General features: G+C 34.6%; 3 protein-coding genes across 3 annotated transcripts; 2 read left to right on the top strand and 1 right to left on the bottom strand.

Moving 5' to 3' along the window:
• The first annotated feature begins 462 nt into the window (after positions 1 to 462).
• LOC149404641 (bax inhibitor 1-like) lies at positions 463 to 2,554 on the top strand. The gene is made up of 6 exons (XM_089606685.1): positions 463 to 747; positions 1,212 to 1,355; positions 1,444 to 1,535; positions 1,660 to 1,846; positions 1,955 to 2,110; positions 2,211 to 2,554. Exons 1-6 carry the CDS (start codon positions 631 to 633, stop codon positions 2,262 to 2,264), a joined length of 750 nt encoding a protein of 249 aa, XP_089462811.1. The 5' UTR covers positions 463 to 630; the 3' UTR covers positions 2,265 to 2,554.
• Positions 2,555 to 6,262: 3,708 nt separating this feature from the next.
• On the top strand, positions 6,263 to 11,974 carry LOC149404642 (kinesin-like protein KIN-14P). The gene is made up of 19 exons (XM_089607616.1): positions 6,263 to 6,491; positions 6,574 to 6,698; positions 6,802 to 6,885; positions 6,969 to 7,046; positions 7,129 to 7,221; positions 7,328 to 7,369; positions 7,444 to 7,797; positions 7,919 to 8,000; positions 8,087 to 8,182; positions 8,279 to 8,458; positions 8,537 to 8,643; positions 8,716 to 8,894; positions 9,247 to 9,411; positions 10,096 to 10,349; positions 10,427 to 10,608; positions 10,969 to 11,046; positions 11,152 to 11,387; positions 11,489 to 11,592; positions 11,711 to 11,974. Exons 1-19 carry the CDS (start codon positions 6,263 to 6,265, stop codon positions 11,779 to 11,781), a joined length of 2,739 nt encoding a protein of 912 aa, XP_089463742.1. The 3' UTR covers positions 11,782 to 11,974.
• A 598-nt stretch (positions 11,975 to 12,572) lies between these two features.
• Positions 12,573 to 13,661, bottom strand: LOC149404643 (transcription factor IIIB). The gene is made up of 3 exons (XM_089604539.1): positions 13,409 to 13,661; positions 13,205 to 13,315; positions 12,573 to 13,089 (listed from the first exon to the last, which is right to left on the bottom strand). Exons 1-3 carry the CDS (start codon positions 13,523 to 13,525, stop codon positions 12,808 to 12,810), a joined length of 510 nt encoding a protein of 169 aa, XP_089460665.1. The 5' UTR covers positions 13,526 to 13,661; the 3' UTR covers positions 12,573 to 12,807.
• Between the last annotated feature and the right edge of the window lie 10,746 nt (positions 13,662 to 24,407).

Raw genomic sequence — 24,407 nt, forward strand, 5'->3', positions numbered from 1 at the left:
AAATTCATGATGACCATTATATACTACACGTTATTCTTGATTTAGGATTGTTACCTTTTTTATTTTATTTAATATTTATTGTCATTTGTTTTGTTTGTTTTTATTTTCTCTAAGGGAAATAGATTGATATTGTTACGAATTAGAAATTAAAAAAAAATGTAATAACCACACGGCATATGTGGCAAGATCTTACTGGATGTAGCACGTCATTGCATGTCTAATTGTGTCCAAATTTTGTTGTTTTTAATCTTTGGTAAATGAAGATATCTTGCTTAGTTGACGTAATTTGGTTGAGTCAAGTCAACCTTTTCGCCAAAGCGACCCGTATTATCTGTATTTTATTATTTGTTTATGTTTTTTATATATCAGAAATGACCCGTATTATCTAGATGTTTCCATGAACTTCTCATAAAAGGGTATCGTTGTAAAATGAAAAAGCCTAGAAAATTCCACGAAACTCCACATTAAATTCTTTGCAAATTCATAAATAAAAAAATACGAAACAAAATTAATATATATAAGACTCACGCAAAGGAGATTGGACCCATCCAAAAGAAAATTTCTATTTCAGTTTCGAATTTTCTCGACAAAGCACGCTTTCAGATTTCTCTCCATCTCTCGCCATCGTCAATGGACGCGTTCGCATCTTTCTTCGATTCCCAGACTGGTTCAAGAAACCGTTGGAGCTATGATTCGCTCAAGAATTTCCGTCAGATATCTCCGGTCGTCCAGTCTCATCTCAAACAAGTAAGCCTAATTCGTGCGTTTTCGCAGTATTTCGATTCCTGTTTGGCTTCCCAAAAGAAATAATAAAAGAAAGATCAATCTATATGACTTTTTTTCTACATGTCGCGTGAAAGCGCTTTGATTTTTTCTCGTTGACTTCTGAAATGGATTGTAATTCTTTCTTCGCTCTCAATTTCGAATGGAAGAGAATTGATAATTTGACATAATTATTGATGTTATGTGACCTTTTCAGTGGAGACAGAAGGTTGAATTAGGGTTTGAAAAAAATTCGGAATAAATTTCTGATAAACTCTTCGAAACTATAATCGATGTCGAAACTCTGCTAAGATTAAGATTAGGTCTATGGAAGTTTGTTTCGTCATGGGTGACTTGTATGAATTTTGAAATGGTTATCGCTGCTGATCGCCAGATTAGTCTTTAAAAAGGGGTAAAATATTTATAGTTTGTAAATTGAGGATATGCAGGTCTATCTGACTCTGTGTTGCACGTTGATCTCTTTGGCCGCCGGAGCGTACCTTCACACGCTTCTCAACATCGGTGGACTTCTCACGACTTTCGCGGCCATAGGCATTGTGACTTGGATACTATCAACCCCACCTTATGAAGAGGTAATGCTTCTTTGCTTATCGTCTTCTTTGTTTTTTCTGTTTTATTAGTTGTTAACATTCTTAATCTGTTTTTTTTTTTTCCGAGCAGCGAAAGAGGGTCACTCTGTTGATGGTGTCGGCTGCTTTTCAAGGGGCTTCCATTGGTCCTCTGATCGAGCTAGCTATCCAAATCGACCCAAGGTAGCTTTCTATTACATGGATATTTGTTACTGGATTGCCATTTTGCATCCAAAACCACTGTTGTGGCATATGTTTTTGGTAGATTGAAAATTAATTGTAATTATTCTACTTTCTATTTTGTCAGCATTCTCGTGAGTGCTTTCGTGGGTACTGCTTTGGCTTTTGCGTGTTTCTCGGGAGCAGCGATGTTGGCGAGGCGCAGAGAGTACCTTTACCTCGGTGGCCTTCTCTCTTCTGGCTTGTCCATGCTTCTATGGCTTCACTTTGCTTCGTCCATCTTTGGTGGCTCCACAGCCATTTTCAAGTTTGAGGTTCAGTATCTTTTGCATTCCTTTTTTCTTCATAATATCCTCGTATGCATAGCCGAGCTTGCAATTCCATAACGATATATTTCTTCGTCTCTCTTTACGTAAATGCAGTTGTATTTCGGGCTCTTGGTGTTTGTGGGCTTCATGGTAGTTGACACTCAGGAAATCATCGAGAAGGCTCATTTGGGCGATCTAGATTACGTTAAGCATGCCTTGACTCTTTTCACCGACTTTGTAGCCGTCTTTGTTCGGATTCTCATCATCATGGTGAGTCTGTTTATCAGCTCTATAATTAAGTTGTGGGCTGTATTCATAAGCCGTTGTTACTCACTGAAATGTTTTTTTTTTTTTTTTTTTGGTGTTGTAGATGAGGAACGCTTCTGATAAGAACGAGAAGAAGAAGAAGAGAAGACATGAGTGATCACCTTTTCTTGTCTGTGATGTGATGTTCGACATGCGTGTGTATAGACCTTTTCTTGACACCCCTGAAGAATAGTAAAATACGATTTCTCCCTAGTTTTTTTGTTTTTTTGGATAAAAAGTCATCTTAATGTCTGTTTAGTTCGTGTATTTTCCGTGGCGGATATGCGATCTTGATAGATAACTGTTTTTGTTTGTTCTTGAAACCAAAAAGTTGATGGTGTTTCAAGCTTTCATCTTTTTTTGTTCGTGACTAATAAAAAACTAAATGCAACTTCTTTCACATGATCAGATTAGAAGAGTAAGAGAAATATATAATACATCTCAAATTAACATTTGGTAGTTCATCCCATTCTTATCATTGAAATTAAAAATAATAAGAATTTAAAATTAAACAGTTAAATAGAAAGCTAAGTACTGCTATGTTTACCTTAGCCTCGCTTGAGCGAAGCTTGAACTTTTGTTTAAATGTATATTTGAAGTGACCACTTGATTCCTTTGTTGTACTAGGAAGCTGATATAGTTGCACTAGAAATGGCTGGCTGAATAAGTAACAAAAACTAGAGCGAGAAAATGCTGTTACAGATTTAAAAGTATCTATTTTCTCGTCATTCTAATTATATGGATTAGCTAAAATGTGAGTGAGTTGACTAAACGTAGAGTGGGACGTCCTTTCAATAACTTTATGAAAAAAATAACTTATTTTAAAAGCTAATAAATCTTGAGCTCTGTAAATAAATATTGGGATCCCATAAATAATTGGAGGGAGGATGCTTATGATTAGGGATGGCAATTTCGTGTTCGTGTCGTAATCGTGTCGTGTTAATCGTGTTTGTATAAATAATAGCTAGAACCAAATCCGATCATTTATTAATCGTGTTTGAAATCTAGATCCAAATCCGACCGTTTATTTTTTTTACAGATCCATAACCGTTTAAATTTAACCGTTTAATAGTCGTGTTAAAATGTATTTAACCGTGTTTTAACCGTGTTTAGACATTCGGACTCAATTAGTTGCGATATAATTATAAACAAAAAACATAAGTCATAAGATCAGAATTGTCCTCTTTCTTTTTGTACTAACTTCCGATACATCTACACTGTTTTTTCAACTGATTTAGAATCACAATCCATTTATAGCCTGTAAAAAATAAAAAATAAAAACACTTACACAAAAAACAAACACACTTTAAACTTGAGCCAAAACCAGAAGTTCAACACTGCCCAAGACCAGAAGTTCAACAATACCGAAAATCAAAAGTTCAACAATACCCAAATTCACATTCACATATTCAACAAATACACTACGAGTGACTCTCTAACTAATACTCATACGATTTAAAGAAACTGAATATGATACGTTATAATGAGACTATAGTTATTGCGACTGTCAATTATAAATTATGATTTTAAAATATGAATTTAATTGAATCGAAATCAAACAAAATTGAATATGATACGTTATTATGAGACGATAGTTATTGTGATTGTGAATTGAATTGAATTAAAATCACATAAAATTGAATATGATACGTTATTATGAGATGATAGTTATTGTGATTGTAAATTGTAATTGTTCGATGTGAATTGAATTGGATTGAAATAAAATAAAATTGAATGTGATACGGTATTATGAGACTACAGTTATTGTGACTGTCAATTTCAAATTGTGATTTTTCAATATGAATTTAATTGAAATCCAAAAAAATTGAATATGATACGTTATTATGATATGATAGTTATTGTAATTGTGAATGAAAATTGTTCGATATGAATTTAAATAAAACAAAATTGAATATGATATGTTATTATGAGACTATAATAATTGTGATTGTTCGAAATGAATTGGGATTCTTATTGCTCCCGTTCAGTCAATTGGTATACTATTGATTATATGTTATCATACGTGAATTGATATTTATACGAATATACTTTATTTATTACATCATGTTTTCTAATATCATTTTTATGTTTATAATTATATATTTTATGTTTATAGTTATAAATTTATAATTTTACACATATAATATTAATCGTGTTTAAATGGATCGTAATCGTGCTATCACTCGTAATCGTGTTAATTGGATCATATTCGTGTGGGTCGTAATCGTGTTTCGTGTCGACCATTTAATAATCGTGTTAATCGGCTTTTTATCGTGTTACCGTAATCGTGTCATTTTGAACCATTTTTTAATCGTGTTAGCGTGTTCGATCCAATTAAGAACCGACCCATTTATTGAGATCCAAATCCGCTTTAAATCGTGTCGTAACCGTTTCGTGTTTCGTGTCCGGACCAAATTGCCACCCCTACTTATGATAGACAGACTCGTGCATGGGCACAAATATTACTAAATTAGTCACTTTACTAAGAAAAAATTTAAAATTTGATAGTTTTATTATAAATGAAGTGTGGAAAATTATAGAAATAGCGGATTTTTAGTTGCTATTTTACGAAAACAATTGGTTTATTAAAACTTTACGAAAATGACAAATTTTATTTTTTTAGGACCAAAATACATTTATTCAACGCACTCAGTATACAAACTACATCTGTTATAAATAGACGAAGATTGAGTCATATCGAACCACGAGGTTTTCTTTTACTATTATGTTATTATTTCGAATTTGTACTCAAAAGCTTTGTTGAGTTCGTCATCTTTCAGTGCGTCGAGTTCAACCCCAATCGTACTAGTTCGATCAGCTTGCAATACAATCATTCAATTCGTTCTTCTTTATTTACAGTTCATTACTTTCGATATATTTCAGCTTTATTTCAATTCTATACGACAAATTTTTGAGATCCACGCAAATATACATAAATACGATACATCAATATATTATATAGTTTTCTGATTGTTTAGGGACTGAATCTGACATCAACAAGGAACACTAGACGCTATCAAGGATGTGGAAGTCCATATGTAACTCTTGCCTAAGCCCAAATTTACAATATATATATATATATATTGTAAATTATATATATAATTCAATAAGTTACTTGTTAACTTATATAAAAATAATTATGATCATGCCATATTTTATCTATTGACATGGTCTCCGAAATTGCGAAAAGGGATATAGGTTTTTCTCCCTAAATAACTAGTTGAAATTAATAATTTATAAAATAATTAAGATTTGTTTAAAATTACTTAAATAGTCAAAATCTACAAAAATGTTACTTAGTTGTCGATGTTTTTTTTAGTGGAGATATACACCTTATATACATGGTAAAACAAAAAAATTAAGACAATATCAACAAAATTTGGACACAGTAGATTTTGATTTTTTTGCTAAAAGTTCTCTAAGCTATTGTACTAAAAGTATAATAGTTGGTTATTTTGCTAATCAATTAATTTGAAATGACTAATAGTATAATTTTTTCAAATAGTATCAGTTTCGTTTCAAATTTTGACAACTTTGCTAAAAAATAATTAATTTGAAATGACTAATAGTATCAAACTGATATTTTCCGGTTTCAATGTTAAGAATTCCAAAAATATCAGTTTGCTCTTGAAATTTCAAAACTATCAATTTTGTTTAAAATTTTGACAACTTTGCTTCTTATATGTTCTCGACATAGAATGACGGTTGACAAACCCGATCGAGCTTTGTAGTAACTTGTTCGCCGACAAGCCCTAAGATCATTTTTTGGTGAAGGGCGCTTGAAAAGGCTGTGGGCTAAGGGATAGTTGAAATACAAAGGTCCAACGGACAACATGGGTAAAATTGTAAATGAGTAGTATAAGACGCTATTTGTGGAATCAACTTGATTCAAACTCTATTCTCGAGATTAAAGTTGAGATCTTGGTACTAGTGGCAATTTCTCAAATATTATACTAATTTATTTGTTTTTTGTTGGCTATTATCTCCTCTCTGTTTTGCCCCGCTATTATTCCACTTATGAATTAATTATTAATTTTTTTAACGATGGAGCTTAATATTAGCGAATTGCATGCCCTTATACACTAATCCCTCTTCACGTCCAAATTTCCGACGATCATGAATAATTCCGCCATGGAAGACCGAAACTCAAACCTAGCTTCCAAACAAATTATAGCAACAACATCTAGAGCCGATGGCAGCGAAGCAGAGAGCCCAAGAAAACCCGAAAGCCCGGTTTTCGGTGCAACTTCACGTATCTTTCCATCTCCATTGACAGACGAAGAGAAGAGGAAAATGTTATCAGAGTCCAAATATCAACGTACATTACTAAGCCCCGTATTAGCAGGTGCGTTCTAAAATAAAATTAAAAAAATAAAAAACTTATTCGCATTGATATCAACTCAATATTTTAATTTTAATTCTCTCAGAGCCCTCATTGTCGAATCATCACGTGGGTCACAAATTTCACGAGGTGTTTCAGCTGAAACAAGGGCGATATGCTGATCTACCGGCTTCAAAGATCGCAGAGATGATGAAATCGAACAATTTAGACGTAGAGTTCTTATTATATTTCTTTTAGAAAAGCCCGGTTTCTTTTATCCAAAGGTTTTTCGGTTCAATGCGCATTAAATTTGGTTCAGCATCTTTTGTTGCAGAACGCTCCTACGCAGTCTCTTCTCAGCGTCGTCAATGGGATTTTGGACGAGAGCGTCGAGAGGAAAAACAGCGAAATACCACATGTACATTACTATCACTATTAGAGATAATATAGATTTAATTAATAAAAAAATATATTTATGACTCTGTTGTTGGTGTTCATCAGCGCGTGGCGTGTTTGTTAAGAAAAGTGGTTCAAGAGATCGAAAGGCGTATATCAACTCAAGCGGATCACTTGAGAACTGTAAAATTGTTGAACAACATTTCTCATGTTTTAATACCAAATATTCTTTGTTAATAATTGATTTTTTTTTTTTTGGGCGTAGCAAAATAATCTTTTCAAGGCTCGCGAAGAAAAATACCAATCTAGGCTCCGAGTTCTTGAAGCACTTGCGTCAGGAAGTACTGAAGAAAATGAGGTACAAGTAACTAAAAATTATATGCTCATATAAGCAAAATTTTACTTTATAAACAACATTTGGATTTCATTTTTTACTAATCAGCAAAATTTGTGCGGTATTGCAGGTTATTATTGCAAATCAGCTTCAGATGAGGATGAAAGTACATGTAAAAACAACTCTACGCTGAGACTGCACTGTGTTTTCAATAATTTCCTTATATCATTTGTTTATGTCAAACAGAATGAGAGGAGTAATAATAATAAAAGAGAAGAGAAACTAGCCATAATCGAGGATGAGAATTTGGCTAAGTTGACGAAGGAGAAGGAACAAAATGATGTTGAAATATCATCACTAAAGAAAGAATTAGATGTGACCAAAAGGAATTGCGAACTGCGATGCTCGGGATTGGAAAAAGAGGCAAATGAAGCCAAGATCGAGTTCGAAGAAAAGTTGAGAAAACTCGAGAGGCTTTTAGACGAATCGAAGAAAAAGATAGGGGAGTTAGAGACAAATTCAGAGAATAAAAGTCAAAGTTGGATCAAGAAAGAAAATACGTTTCGAAGTTTTGTAGATTTTCAATTCGACGCTCTTCGGGTATAGCTCTCGTGTCTAACGCATCTATTTCTTGTAATGCAATTTGTATATCTGATTTAATTAGTACCTATAAATATATCCATGTAATTTCATTCTACAAATGTTTGTTTGTTTTTTGTAGGAGCTGAGGCTATCTTCCGAGTCAATCAAGCGAGAGATTGGAAAAGCAAAAACCAGCTATTCCACGGAATTAAATGGCTTAGGTACTGTTGATTATTATTTTACATTTTTATGGTCTTTCAATTTAGCATCAATTAGTAACTTGTGTTATAAAATTTGAGTACATCAGGGCCAAATCTGAAATCGCTAGTTGATGCCGCTCAAAATTACCATTCGCTGCTTCTCGAGAACCGGAAGATGTTCAACGAACTTCAAGATCTCAAGGGTGACACAACTTGAACATGTTATTTATTCAATTCTTTGTGGTTAATTTTCAGTATTCCCTTTATAAATTTTCACTAATTTTTTATTCTTCTTCTAGGAAACATAAGAGTATATTGTCGAATAAGGCCATTCTTACCCGGAAAAAAAGAAAAGAATACAATTGTAGAGAGCTTCAACGAGAATGGAGAGTTAGTCACGGCAAACCCTTCTAAGCCCGGGAAAGAAGGCCAAAAGTTGTTCAAATTTAATAAAATCTTCGGCCCACTTTCGACTCAAGGTTTTCTCTTCCTTCCTCTTTCTCATACAGTTTAGCGATTTATTTTTTCAATTTACAAAGACAGTCATTTTTCGACAGCCGAGGTGTTCTCTGATATACAACCGTTTATACGATCCGCTCTCGACGGATATAACGTTTGCATATTTGCATATGGCCAAACTGGCTCGGGGAAGACCTACACAATGGTATATATCTCAACTTAGTCATTACTATTTCAAGTTAAATTCTCATAATCAAATCTCGCTCGATTCCCTTAGACCGGTCCAGATTCGTCGTCAAAGGAAAACTGGGGGGTGAACTATAGAGCGTTGAACGATTTGTTCAGAATATCGCAGGACAGAAAAAGCTCCATCGCATACGAGATTGGAGTTCAAATGGTCGAAATATACAACGAGCAAGTGAGAGACTTGCTAGCCAACGACGGCTCTCACAAGAAATATCCTTCAAATGTCTTTTTTTCTTTTTTACTTTTTTTTTTAGCATTGACTCGAACTCATCTCTCCATTTTTTTTTTTTTCAAAAAATTGGCTACGTAAACCACCATAGGATTGTAAATTAGCCAATCTTTGGTAAATACTTTATAAATAGCCAATGACAGCCTATTAACTACCTAAAATATATGTTTGACAGTTTTTTACTAATCTGTTAATAAGTTTACTTGGCTATTTACAAGAAATTAACCAAAGGTGGGTTATATCTCAATTCGCTATATCCGTGTGGCTATATAACTTAATAACCTTTTTTTTTTATATGAATTACTATTTTTGTTTGCCTTGATTCGCAAACACATTGGGGATTTTGACGAACTATCAACTCAACGGGTTGGCAGTACCTGATGCAAGCATGCACGCCGTTAGATCGACGAGCGATGTGATTGATTTAATGGACTTTGGATTGAGGAATAGATCCGTTGGAGCCACTGCCCTAAACGAACGAAGTAGTCGCTCCCACAGGTTTTCTTCTTTCTACGCAATGATATACGAGCTGATTAAGCAGATTTTGTAAACAAAATTCAATATTTTATTGATGAACTCCGTTCATTATAGACAAGTCTTACATGTGTAGACTTATACGAAAGAAAAGAAAAGAAAAAAAGAATACCATTCCCTCGTGTTTCAATGAAATGTTACATTTATACTACATGTTTGACACTATGTTAGAATTATCCCATGTTTTATTATGTCTCAATGTTTACCTTTTGTTTACCATTTATGATAATTTCGACCTTTGGCCATAAATTTTGTTGACTTTTTAAGTAATGGTAACTCTAAAACCCATTTATATTTTATATTTAAATCATATAAACGATATATTATATTTTTAAATTGAAGTAAAATAACGAAAGCTTTTTAATTAACATATATTGAAACTATGAGCTATATTGATATTTTAGACTCTTCATCACGGCGGTAAAGTCAATAAATTATACAAATAATTGTTGAAATTGACATAAATAGGGAACACAACGTTTAAACTTGACAAACGGTTAACACAGAACTATTGTGATCTACTGTCAAACAAATTATATAAATGCCACACTTATTAAAACACATGTTTTTTTTTTTTTTTTTAAATAAATAAGATTATTATTTTTGGATCCAAGTAATATCGAGAGTTTAACATCTTTGTTTATACAGTTGCGTAACGATTCATGTCCGTGGGCAAGATCTAAAGGCCGGTTCGACATTGCATGGAAACCTTCACTTAGTGGATCTCGCGGGAAGTGAAAGGGTTGACCGGTCAGAGGTGACCGGAGACCGCCTCAAAGAAGCGCAGCACATAAACAAATCACTATCGGCTCTCGGCGATGTGATTTTTTCGCTATCGCAAAAGAGCTCTCACGTGCCTTACAGAAACAGCAAACTCACGCAAGTTCTCCAAAGCTCTCTAGGTGATTTTCTTTGCGGTCTTTCGAGTGGTCTAAAACGATATGCGCGTATCTAAATTATTTATATATACATGCTTTAGGGGGACAAGCGAAAACCCTAATGTTTGTGCAGCTTAATCCCGATGAGACTTCCTACTCGGAAAGTTTAAGTACATTGAAGTTTGCCGAAAGGGTCTCCGGAGTTGAACTCGGCGCTGCACGAACCAATAAGGACGGCCGGGATATTAAAGAGGGCCGGGATGTCAAAGAATTGGTTGACCAGGTTCATTTTCACATTTCTAATATTTTACTTTCGAATAAAAGGTCCAAAATAGGAATAATATACGTGAATTTGATAAACATCGAAGGGACTAGTATGGTATGTATAATACCTACGTTAAGAGTTACAGTGATAGTATACACATAATGATAGTACAGATACATATTTAATACTTTAAAAGAACATCTTGTTTTTCATTTTTCTGATATTTCTTTTGGTACAAAGGTTCACAATGAAATGAAAAAAAAAAAACAAAAAACAAAAAAAAAAAAACAAAAAAAACAAAACAACACCAAACCAAACCAAAACAAAAAACAACACGTTTATATATGATCACAAGTCAATTAATTTTGATCCCTTCAGGTGGCTACTCTCAGAAACACAATTGCCAAAAAAGATGAAGAGATTGAGAGGCTTCAATTGCTCAGAGAACTAAAAAATGTGTATCCGAGTACTTCAAGTGGTGATAAGGACGGTTCAGTCTCATCATCGCCAAGGTTTAATTCACCTTCTCCGAGCAGAGAACCCATTCCAGAAACTTCTCAGAAAAGGCTAATCTCTTCAACAGGAAAATCCGAAGAGAAAGAGAAAGAGATTAGAAGCCAAAGTGAGTTAGGTCAGAAAATCCGAGCAGGTGATGATCATGAGCTATCAGGGTTTGGAGAAAATAATGCAGATTATGATCAGGAGAGGTTAAGTGACAATTCTGATGGTGACCTATCTGTCGGAACAGAATCAACTGACCGCTCCATCGAAAACGCAGGACCTCCAAAGTCTAATCGGTAATGAAATGCTTCAACATTCAAGTATTTTATTTGTTTATATTTGAATATTTATACATTTATTTTTAATTTTTTACATTTTTCAATATATATGTTTACAGGCTTGAAACCACATCTAGAGTTTCATCACTTGCCGCTCGAAAAACAGAGAAAACCATGTCGACTGTTTCATCGAAGTCGAAAGGGTCTTTCAAGGTTTCATCAAGTACGTAGTGAAAGACTTCAAACTATATCCAAACTTCTTTCCAGTCTTCTGATCAGCACATTCATAGAAACACTTCTACTTCATATTATACAATAATGTTTTATACCATTGTTTTCAGGCATTAAAAAAGCTGCTGCTAGCAATAGCTTCATTGCTTCAGCTAAACCTACCAGCAAAAGATGGCAGTAAAATTGAAGGGAATTTACTTTTTGTAAAGAGAAAAGTTCAAGTATACAACAGATATACAGACTACAGTAGTTTTTATTTTAAGTCATTTTATTATCCTATTAGTTATTTCAATCACCTCCCACTTCACTGCCGTTTTTGTATTGATTCCGAGGGGAAAGTATTAAGCTTGGTTAGGTACTTGTTTGCCTGTTTATAGATTCTTTCAGAGAGCAGTTATCCAATACTGTATAACATACGTACAAAAGATCGTTTGTAATCTTAGAGAAAGAGTAAATATTGCAAAGTATTTAAGATGTCATAGAAAATAATTTCAAGGATCATTAACATTGTCAAACGATGCTTTAAAATAAAGTGAATATTATCATTTTGCGCGGAAAATATTACAAGTGGTAATATTTGTTTACCTGATAACATAAGCATATATTTGTATCATAGTTGATTCCTTGGGTTTCTATTGCTTAAAAAAAAAAAAAAAAACACAGCACAATAGAACATCCCTTCTGGTTGTGACACTAAATACTCTAAGGGGTCACAAATCACTCCTTCATCGCATAATTGACTAAGCTTATTCGCTGTTATAATCTCAATACCTGCCTATATGATCGGACAAGTCATCCAAAGGTACACAACTAAAACTGTACATAGCAAACAGACAACAGTGGATGTCCCCGAATGACTTTGAGACTCATACAAGATTCTTTATTAATTGTACATAGCAAATGGAATGAATATGAAATTATAGCTCTTTCATATGAATGCGTCTATGCAACTATAAATGATAATAAACGAAGAACCAAACAAGCTTATTATATTCACGGAGAAGGTCACTGATTTTTATTTTAATAGACTGTTCAACAACAGTCTAGCACGAAGTTAATCAAGAGGACAAAAAACAGCAGAGCTACTATGAACAAAGTTTTTTAACGAAGGGTCTCAAAGCGCAAACAAATGACCATGCCAAAGAGAACAGTCAATAAGTAAAACAGTCAAATTATTTATCTTAGCTTTATGAAGTCTGTCATGGAATCAACTGGCACCAGCCTTTTGTTGTTGTTGTGGTGAAGGAGATTCAGATTGTTGGTGGCTGATTTTGGTGTCCGCACTGTCATGAATTTGGGGATTATCGCGTGCCTGATCAGCCAACTGTTTGGCTTGTTCGCGTGCCTGAGCCAACTCACGGGAAATCATTTCTTGTTTGGCGGCTTGTAATATCATCTTCATCCTCTCAGCTTCCACGTCAAGCTGCGCATTCATCAGACTCTCAATCTCTTTGTCGAACGGCTTCAAGTGGTTCTCAATCGCAGCCTCCTGAGATTTTTCACAAATTCACCAATTCGGGACTCGGAATATAGCCTCTCGACCTAGAAACTGTTTCCTTTTTTTTTCCTTAAACGAACGAGATAAAGAGTGTGCAAGGACTTACAGTATCGTCAAGGCTCTTGTTCAGTTTCTGCATCCTTTCGACCATGCCGCGAATCTCCGCCAGAATAGTCTTCTCCGGCAGCCTTTTTATGGCTTCTCTCCTTTCTTTAGCCTGGAGAACATACGTGAGAGAAAGAAGAGAGAATTGAGATTCGAGATCGAAGGTGATAAGGAATGATGAGAAGAGAGAATGGGAAGAATGAACCTGCTTAATCTGGTCCTCCATCTGAATCCTCATGGCTCTGATTCGCTGCTCTTCGTAGCCGGAGAGAACTCTGATGTAGAACATCGTTCTTCTTCCCCATTCCATCAGCTTATTCATCGCTCCAAACCACGGAAGATCAAGATCGAGTACGAGGCAGAGATTGAGCAGAGAGAGAGAGAGAGAGAGAAGAGAGAGAGAGAGAGACGAATCGAGTATTATGGAAACTCTCCCTCCAAATTGAGGGGCCGTCTTAAGCCTTTGGGACTAAACCCTTTCAATTATATTTTTTACATTTAGACGTTTTAGTTTAGTAGGCTTCACTAACTAATTAGGATTAAGAAAAATATCATATGGATCCCTGCTTTTAATTGAAATGCGGCCACAATTTATAAAAAAAAATCAAATATATCCATTTTTTTAAGGAAAAATTGTACAAAATAGTCATTTGAAACTTATTGATTAGCAAAATAGCCAAAGTTTCAACTTTTCAGCAAAATAGTCAAATTTACGTTTTCAAAATTTTTATGACAGTCAAGATTAAAATTATTGACGGTTATTATAAGCAATTTATCACTTTAAAAAAAATTAATCTTGGGATCAAAATTTTTTTTAAAATAAAATTGCTGCACATTTTGGCTATTTCACTCATTTAAGACAAACTTTGGCTATTTTGCAAATTCATAACTTTAAATTGCCTATTTAGCTATATCATCTTTTTTTTAAAACGAAATTAAAAAGAGCTAACATCGAAGATAAGTGATTCAATTAACATGATTACAAGGGGGGATCTAAAATTATAACTAAATTATCATTTAATAAACTAAAATAGTTAGTTTTATATTATTTTTCAAATTATCATTATTCATATTGGATCAGATGGTTCAAAGGGAACGGATAGATAGATATCAATACTCCATAGAGATAGGCTTCTAGTTTATTAACGCAACTATGAACTGATCTTCTTGTAAATTCACATATTGAAATTCAAACCAAATCATTATTTGTTTGTTTATTTTAGCTTCCAAACATAAAACTCGAGAAAGATGAATTCATGCTTATTTCACTATAAGGATTTTGAGCCGCTGATATATAGAGGCTCAAAATTCCTAAATGATATGTTAAAATTCTCAATACTTTATCTACTAATAAGCAAAATTAAACTTGTTCAAAAAAAAAAAAAAAAAAGCAAAATTAAACATTTACAGAAGTTGAATATTAATATACTATTTATGATCAAATTCTTTCCCAAATCTTGAAAATCATATAATATATGAGCTCAAAATTTATAAACAGAAGCGAATAATTTTTTTGCATGACCGGCAAAACTTTAAAATGTATGGTGCAAGAGACAAATTGATAGACGTACTGTCACATCATCGTAGTAGATTAACTTCATCATGTCGGCTCGTTGAACATTATTTAAATCAGCAAACCACCGTATTACACGATAACATAAAAGGGAAAACACATTATGTGTTCACATAAATAAGAAAATGCAAACTTCTTTTGTATCAAAACAACATGCAGATATTTTCTAATTTCCAGATTTCTCATGAGTGGAAGTAGAGTCCTTGACATCTTACATGCAACACTCCTATAAAGCAATAATAATACATAATATCATCAATTTGAAATTAAAAGAGAAGAGATATAGTAAAATTTTAGAGAGAAGTCCGCAATTCATAATTACCTCATGTGATTCGGAATAACTTATTATGTTGTCTTGAACTTGAAAGACCCGCTTGATTTATAGTATCGCTGTGATTGATCATCATGACTTTCTGGTTATCACATTCAAATAACTGAATGAACTGGAACCCAAAAGTGTATTACATTTTATTAATGCAAAAATATCATCTTATGCAATTTAGGGGGCAAATTTATAAAAATTGTATAAATTTAGGCTTAAATTATAAAAAATTTAGAGTAAAAATTGTAACTTTCAAAAGTTGATGGAGGGGCATCGAACCTCCTGGGCCTAAAAAAGCTCCTCCTCTGCCTAGGTATATTGTGTCCCTATTGAGAACTAAATAGACTAGGACAATAACAATATTGACTTGCATGCATTTTTTTTTTCTTTTTTGAAAAAGATTTGCATGCATATTTCTCAGTCATTTGTTCATCAACTGCTTCACACATGAAGAATACGTGTCTTCAAATATTTATTATGTAAACCGTCATATACACCTACATAATAAACATAAAAACATCTAGTATGTCTAGTGATGATACATCAGTATAAGTCTAAAAGACATAATAATTCTAACCTTTTCCATACAATGATCCTAACAATTATATTACCGTCAAGTGAGATCCTAATAATATATGGCGACAAAAACAAGAAGAGAAGATCTAGTGGAATTTTACTTGGAGCAGACTTAGATTGAAGTTCTTCCAAGGAGAAAGGTCTCGGATATTAAATACAACAAATGGAAGTTAGTTCCTCATCTAAATGTGAAAAAACGGAATTACATATAGAACAATGAGCTTTAACTTAATATTGCTAATTAAAGAAAAGTATAAAATATTCAATCCATCAAAAACAAAAACAGAAAACTAATCGTCCGATACATTCACTTCACAAAAATTTAAATAAACGGAAAAAAAAACTTCGAATAAAACAAATCAGTTAAATTAGCAACAAAAAATAAATCATTAACAATACACTTAAACTAAGCTTGAAAAACTTTCAAAATCGAACTAACTAACTCAACAAATCATTAAACAATTTCACTTAACAATTCACATAACAAAATCAATTCACTTAGCAGTTAACTTAATCAAATTATATACCAATTTCACTTAATCAAATAAATTCACATGTAACAATTCACTTAACAATTAACTTAACAACAATTCACTTAATCAAATCAATCCACACGATTAATATTTAGAGAAATTTATGTCACCAAGACGAGACACCGAGCAAAAAAATGGGAAGAGTTGGGACTAAGCGAAGAAACGTGATCTTATAGTTGTTGACGTATGTGCGTCCGGGTGTGGTAAAGCTCTTGCTTTGGTTTAATCCATAACTCATAGTATTTTTTTGCTCATTCCCATAACTCATAGTTAATAGGCTTTTTGTTTATGATTTTTACAACTTTGCTCTTGAGGTTGACAAGTGGCTAAGCCAAACGAAGACACGTATATTTTTTTTTCTACCCCCTCTCTCTTTTCTCTGATGGTTTTTTCTTTCTTTTATTTTTCCTTTCATTTTTTCCAGCACACACACACTCTCTCTCTCTCTCTCTCACGTGCTCGAGCGTATGCCTAACAAACAAAAATTCTCTCGGACATTGCCACATTAAGTTTCCTCTCGCGAGACCCTCCAAGCTCTCAGTTGTCTCTCTTTGGGTCACCGGTTTTCACTAATCCTCAAGGTTGTTCCGATAAGGTAAATGATACAACCCTTTAGGTAGAATTCATCCTCAAAAGTTAGCTATTAAGGAGAGGGTGCCCAAAAAGTTATAAATCCACACACTAAGCTCATACTTTAGTGACGTGAGACTCCTACATGCCAACCCCATACTTAACCATGTGGGAATCAACTAGGATGGTAACAATACCTTACGCTTCAAGAACCAACGTCCTCGTTGGTCACAGTTGGTACCCCTTTCTTGGGTCCAAGACACCACTCTGTGGGTCATCACTCTGAGTGTTGGAATCTATCAAGAGGGGGCTAGCTCCGATACCAAAATAATAGAACCTGCAAATCCGAATCTCACAGCCAAGAACACGCAAGAAATAGAGAAGATAATAGTTGCGGGATTGATTTTGTATAACCAGGAAATACAAAGAGCCACCGGGCGGGTCCTCTCCTAAAGCAATAAGCTACACAAATCTGAATGATCTTTCGCTCATCCCTCACCCTCTCTTTATTGCATTATCTCTGAATAAAAAACAAAAGAAAAAAAGACCACTATGTCCTCTTTCTCAAGCTAATTCCCAAATTTTCCCTTCCTCACATTTTTTTTATCGAATGTTGTATTACACATATCTAAATGCTTTGTTTTCTTTCATTTGCTTGATCTAAACATACAATAGTAGTTAAGTTTGGCGCGAGTTTCTAGAAATAGAGAGTGAACCAGAAGATGATCGTTTCAATTGGAGCGATTTCCTTCAGTCTCATCTTCGCTCTAACACCCCGACGGTAGTTTACCACTCTATACCGTGTGTCACGATGCCAATTCAAATTCTGGAGCCGATTGTAGTGACTTCTTCGGCCAAAGTTCCTCCCATGCCTCCTCTGACAACCAATCCTCCGACCCAAGCGAGCTCTTCCCATAATGTTTAGGTTTAAGGTTTTTTATTATCCGTAGTTTAGTCATGGAGGGACGGGTCTAGACTCATTAATTAGAAGGGGGTAATATGTAAAAAAAAATCTTGGGGTTGATTTGTATTTTTTTTAAAATGTAAAATGATATAGAAAAAAATTAATAATAATTAAATCAATAGATAAATAATCAATCAAACAGAAATCAATAAAAGACACGGAATTGGTAACCATGTTCGGTAATAAATCACCTTCTTAGGGGGACTGATACGTTAGGTGGTGAAAAGTAATCCACTATCTCAAATAGTCAAAGGCACGTGAATATTAAGTTTGAAGACTCCCTCTGCAAACACCTAACGTCTTTGACTTCTCCAATGGATCTGCAATCTAAGCTCCCGTTAGACTTGAGACTCCCTCTCACTTTCACCCAATCCTCTCCCAAAGATTGACAAGCACGTCAATGAGAACTATTAGTTGTCTGTGACAATGTAGGGTCAAGATAAAGTAATCTAATTTCGGGTTTCTGTGAGATTTGTTGAAAATAACTCAAATGAAAAAAAAACACACTCTCACACACTCAGTACGATGATACAAAAGTTGCAAGTTTCTTTGGACTCGTTGTCGATAAATATCTACTGAATAGAGAGACAAGCACAAATAATATGGTTGTGTTAATTAACCAAACATTAAAAGTGAAGTGATCGAAACAAACCCTAGGTGGATTTTATATAATACACTTCCCAATCTCTCGCGAAATCTAGTAAGTCGGATTCATCAGTAAATCCGATCTTATCTATCCACGAAAATAAGAACTAAACTGAATTTTTAATTTCTTTTTCGCGCAGGAGAAAAATGACTTTAGTACCCCGGGTCTTGAAAATGCTTGAACAACTTCTTGTAACTTTGACTTGAACAAGTATTACAATTTGTTTTATTAAACTTAAATCTATGCCACATAGGATTCAACAATCTCTCCTTTGGCATTGTTGACAAAACAAACCAAAGACACTACACAAAGTGTTTCAAGAAAATAGTTCTAACAGTTCTATCAAGTTCAAATAACGGAAGTAAAGAATTGTTTAACTAGCTATCACAACCCAAAAAATAATATAAAACACTCAACCAAAAATACTCCCATTTTTTTTAAAAAAGGACAAGCCAATGGAACATGTAAGTCTAGGTTGAGAGTAAAACATACCGAAGATACTAAAAATAATAGAAAAAGAAAATGAATTACATTTTTCTTCATACAACGGCTTGATCTTGATCTTCTTTTTCGTATTCATATGGAACTTCTTCAATCGGGTATTTAATGTCACGTAAGAGATTTGCGAGTGCATTTTGGAGATGGTAATCCTCTTGATCTCTCCTTTCATGAAGTAGATCTTAGTTTCAAGTTGCCAGATGATCTTTTCTCTCGTGAACGAGGAGACGGACGAGGATGTACCTGCAAGAGATGAAGATGTTTGAACTTCTTCTTGAACTTCTGGAACAGTTTGCTCCCGCTCAATGTCATTCTTGAACAACTTGGGGCTGCGTTGATGAACTTGGGTTCCCCAGAAAGGCCATCGTGATCAGCCTTCAACTCATGACATTGCTTCACCACCAACTCATATATGAGAGAAGGGAACCCAATGGGATGATTCACTTTCTTCGATGTCCCATGCGCAACTATCTGATCGAAGATGATGAGACCCATGTCAACTAAGCCCTTATTTCTAATAACATACAAGAATTGACCCATGGCTTTGTTGATTGAGCGTTTGTGAAGAGTGGAAAACCATTTTTTGATAGCTATCGCATACATCGTAGAATAATTAGTGGTCAAATTAGAGGAAGAAATCTTTTGATCAATCCACCTACTTCTTTAATTTCCTATGAGGCACCGAGCGACTTTGTCCAGATCTGGTTCTTCTGCAACAACTTCTTGCACAACAGAACAATAGAACTCATTGATCATGGCAAGGGTAATCGACAGCTCTTTTCCCCTTATTTTGAATGCTCCAAAGTTTGGGCACGATGAGTTCCCAAAGTCCTCAGCCAAGTTTGTAATTACCTCTCTAACAATATGAGCAACAAACTTCTTTGATGAGGCAAAAATGGAGAAAAGTTTACCTTTTTTAACAAGGACACAATCTGAGAGACTGTGTACTTCTCTTCATCAAGCAGCTTTTCGTGGATGAAAGATCTCTTCACCATCACATCCCATTTGTTGGCATGAGCCTGGGATAAAAACCACACCCCCTTCTTTTGAATACCGGATGTTGTAGAAGCTTTTCTTTTCTTCTTATCTAGACTCTTCTTCTTCTTCTTCTTCTTCTTCTTCTTCTTCTTCTTCTTCTTCTTCTTCTTCTTCTTCTTCTTCTTCTTCTTCTTCTTCTTCTTCTTCTTCTTCTTCTTCTGAGCCTGAGTGAATACTGGTTCTGGTGCAGGAGCTTGTGCTATACCATTTTTTGGAACCGGTACTTGTGCTTAAACTTCTTCTGGAATATGAGCTGGAACATCTTTTGGAACAGAAACAGGTGTAGGAGCTTGTGCTATTGGAACCGGTACTTGTCCTGGAACTTCTTCTGGAACACGAGCTGGAACATCTTTTGGACCAACAACTGGTGTAGATGCTTGGAACTTCTTCTGCTTATTCTAGGCACCAGTCTTCTTCTTCTTTGAAGGATAATATCTCTTTCTCTTGTGTGGCTCGTCCTCACTCTTTGTAACTTCAATCCGAGACTCTAGCTATCTTATCATCATGAAAATCTTCATCTTTCTATAGTCTTTCTTCTCGATGTAGCCTTCTCCTTCTTTTGACCTAGGATTGTGACTTGTTCACCATAAGAATGACCTATGTTTGGAACAACAGTGTACCAAGGACCAGTACTAGCCTCCGTGAATGCTTGATTAGTTGGTGCACCCTCAACGACATTCTGAGACTTTGGAGTAGATTCTATCTCTAGAGCAGAGAAACCTTCAATGACATGTTCTTCAATAGCCAAGGTCGGATAAGAATACACCAGTGATCCCATCTTTAGGAACTTGTTCGACCATCTTCTTTGGAGACAAGGTCACCTTGTTGGTTATCTTCCCCAGCTTCTTCATCATCACATTCAAAGTCGGCTCATCAACTTCTACAGAGCTAGGGTTCTGAGAATTGCTCTCCCCTAAGTTGCATGTGCTTAATTCAGCACTTCCTTCAAGTCTGAGAACCCATTATAGGTTCAGAGAAATTTGCACCACCAACAGATAAGAAAACGATGTTAGGGCTAACCTGATTCAGAGTATTGCCAAAAATTTACAAAGAATCAAAGTTTTTTTGTTTGATTTAGTCAATGTTAGACTTTTTTTTTCTTTTCTTACGGTTTCCAAATCTCATTATGTAAATTTAGCGTTAATGAATTAATGAAAGAAAAGAAATTCTCACGGCTTCTAACTTGGAAGAATTATATATATATATATATAAGAAGTTCCTCTGTGGCACGATTTGTTTGGCAAAAGAATTTTATGTTAAAGTTGTTCGAGTGAAGCTACAAGAAGACGTTCAAGACCCGAGTTACTGTTGGGAAAACGAGGGGGGGTATCGGACACAGAAAATTGCTTCGACACAACTCGTCGGTGAAGCACATAGGATATCAGACACGAACAATCGCTCTGATACCACTTGTTGGAGAAACATGAGCGGTATCGGACACGAACAATCGCTCCTATACCACTTGTTGTAATTATGTGCTCACCTTGATAACCATATAAGTTGCAGAATAAATTAATTACATTGACAAGAGCTAATTAAATGTATGGTTATCTAACAAGATCTAGATTTACTTTATTAATTAAATAATGAAAGCATTCAAACATGTCAAGCAACCAATAAGAACAAAGAACAAGGTTCATAGAGAACTTACTGATTGGGCTCATGAACAGAAACTTAAAGATTTCTCAATCCTTCTTCAAACACCTTGGTCTCCTTCTTCAAGCTTTCATATCCTCGTCTTTGAACGCCTTGATCTCCTTCTTCAAGCTTCAAGATCCTCGTACCCCTCTTGATGACACCGTAGTCTTCCGAAACCTAATCTTCGGATGAATAAAGAAAGACGGCATGGGACCACACTCTTATCTCACTACGATCTACAACGAGGTGTTTAGATCGCACCGCGTTTATGGGATTGGAATCTCGGAGTTCCAAGAGGGGATGATGGGGGTCGGCCAAGAGAGAGAGGGAGAGCTCTTTGGTCGAAAATTCTAAAGCACCAAAAGTGTGTTTGTTGCCTTCTCATGAACCTCTATTTATAGTAGTGGAAAGAATATATTATTGGTAGCTTCTGATGTGAAAAATCTCTAACTACGTAGAAACCTTTCACACGACGCAAGCGCACGTGTCGCCAAGTAAAAGAGTGTGCTTAGCACGAATATTGTTCCCACGAAGACTTTGGTTTATTTTCAAACAAATTCACTAGTCGTTCTTTTCGAGCTATAAGAATGAAAGTGGAAGTTTTTGATCTTTTGAGAACTAAAATTAAAAATAACTTGTCTAACAATTAAACGATAAAAAAAATGATAATGAAAACAAGGGGTGTGACTTCATTATCTCAATGAGTCGGTTGTTCTCGGTAGGATTCTAAACACGGGTTGTGAAAGGAAAAACTTAATCTCAATCCCTCTTGGATACCCTCTAATCTCTCTCGAGTCTTTAGAAGCCTAGCTAATTGGCGAACTTACACCTCTCGACTTGGGTCATACTAAAGCAATTAACCGCAATAAGCTCGGGATTTCTAGCAACTACAACCACTCCTAGTCTTTCTAGAGCCTAAGGTAGTGATGGATGGGACGGGTAGAGCACGCTCGTTTATTGTCTCTCGACATTTAAACTAGCCTAAAATACACTAGTTAGATAGCTAAGCTAACTAGAGATTACACACAACCCAAACCCATAGTTTACGCACTCTCTAACTCAACCATGAAGCATAAACCTAAAATAGAACTTAACCAACCAAACTCACCTCAATAACTACATCACACCCTTCAAACTACTTAGCCACTCATACATTCAATCAAACAAAGAAAAATAACATTAAGTCAAAGAAGCAAAGCTAAGAAAGAACTAGACATGTAATAACACTCAACAACCACACAAGGTTTGTATTAAGAACAAATGAAAACTATGAAATCTAACTCAACAATAATATAAAAACTTAAATCCTCAATATTCAATGGTCAATAACTAAATCCAAAGGAAGAAAGCAATACATAAGAGTAATGAGTTTCTTAGCACAATAATAAATGAAAAGAGAAAGAAAAAGAGTAAACTTTTGAAGATGGGAATGATAATGGAGTTGATGTCACCTCCCTCCTTCCTCTTCTCCACTCCAGCTTCAGCGAAGAAGCGGTTGCACTATAATAGGAGTCCAAAAACATGCTAAAGATCCTCTTATTTCGTACTCAAGAATATAGCCACCGATTCACAGAACCATGAAGCCAAGTTTGATTTGTTCAATCCGCTCAAACACAAGAGCATAGCAAAATTATTTCAGAATTGAGAGCAAGATGATCTTCGCCAACTGACAAGTGCATAATTTTTATATCTAGAGTTCTACTCTTTAGCTTTGTTCATATGGATGGTTCATGAGGTATGAACAATAGACCAATAAAGGATATGTTCAACACAAACGGTTAGGGTTGCTAACTTTTTTTAGAGTTAAATTGAAAATCGGCTTTGAGTTATAATCGAATTTTGGACGGAATAGTCTTCTAAGAACCAAATCCAATTTGGACCTTTGGACTCGTTGAGAATTATATTAGGACAAATTCCACCTAATTTAATTAGAAATGGTCAACCGCCTGATTTTTTTTCCAACTCGTGGTTGTTTAGCTATCATCCTTGCTCGCGGGAGGAAATCAAAATTGAAGGAGAACTCGTAGGCAATATTACGGTTTTCATCAAATTGTTTGTTTCAATATACGAAATTTGTTATATTTCGCCATGCTTGTCTTGTTCTTAATTTTTTTATAAAGTCACATAACATGTTCCAGTACGCGATCTACACGCGCGAACTTGCTGAACAAATCTAGCTGCATGCAAGATTTCAGATCGAGGGTGACCAGGGCTATAAAAGATAATATAAACATAAATGTAAATTAAAATTTATAAAAAAAATAGTTAAAATGTCCCAAAATAGATCATTAAATAAATTAATAATCCATTATTAGATACGTGCTAAACATTTCAATAATTACTTTTTTTTAATAAGGTTCAGTAGATATATAGCCATATTTACATGTATGGTTTGCTATTTAGCCAACGCTTGATAAATATTGGGTAAATAGCCAACCTTTGTGTAATCTATTGTAAATAGTTTTAAATAATAGTGTAAATAGTTATAAATAGCAAATATTTGGCTAAATAACAATCTAAAAGTGTAAATATGGTTAATTTGCTAATTATTTGTTTTTAATATTCAGGAGCAAACAATTCATCAAGAATTTATTTTTAACTGATATTTTACTATTAAAGTCAAGTGTAATAACCACCGTTGATCTGGTTAGTTAGGATTATGTTATGAATCAAATATAAGAATAAGTCAAATTTTTTACATAGTTATGTAGCTGAAATCAGTCAATGAAAGTTCACCTTTTCAATTCCATCATGTCAATCTCTCTCTACTGTCTTACTCGCTCTATGTTCTCCCTCTTTTCACTCTTGCTTTCATCCACAATCTTGACATGGTATCAAAGCTAGTA

The sequence above is a fragment of the Urtica dioica genome, chromosome 2 (assembly GCF_054948205.1).
Source record: "Urtica dioica subsp. dioica isolate 48M chromosome 2, U.dioica_male_clone48M_v1_H2, whole genome shotgun sequence".
In the NCBI taxonomy this organism is placed as follows: Eukaryota; Viridiplantae; Streptophyta; class Magnoliopsida; order Rosales; family Urticaceae; genus Urtica; species Urtica dioica.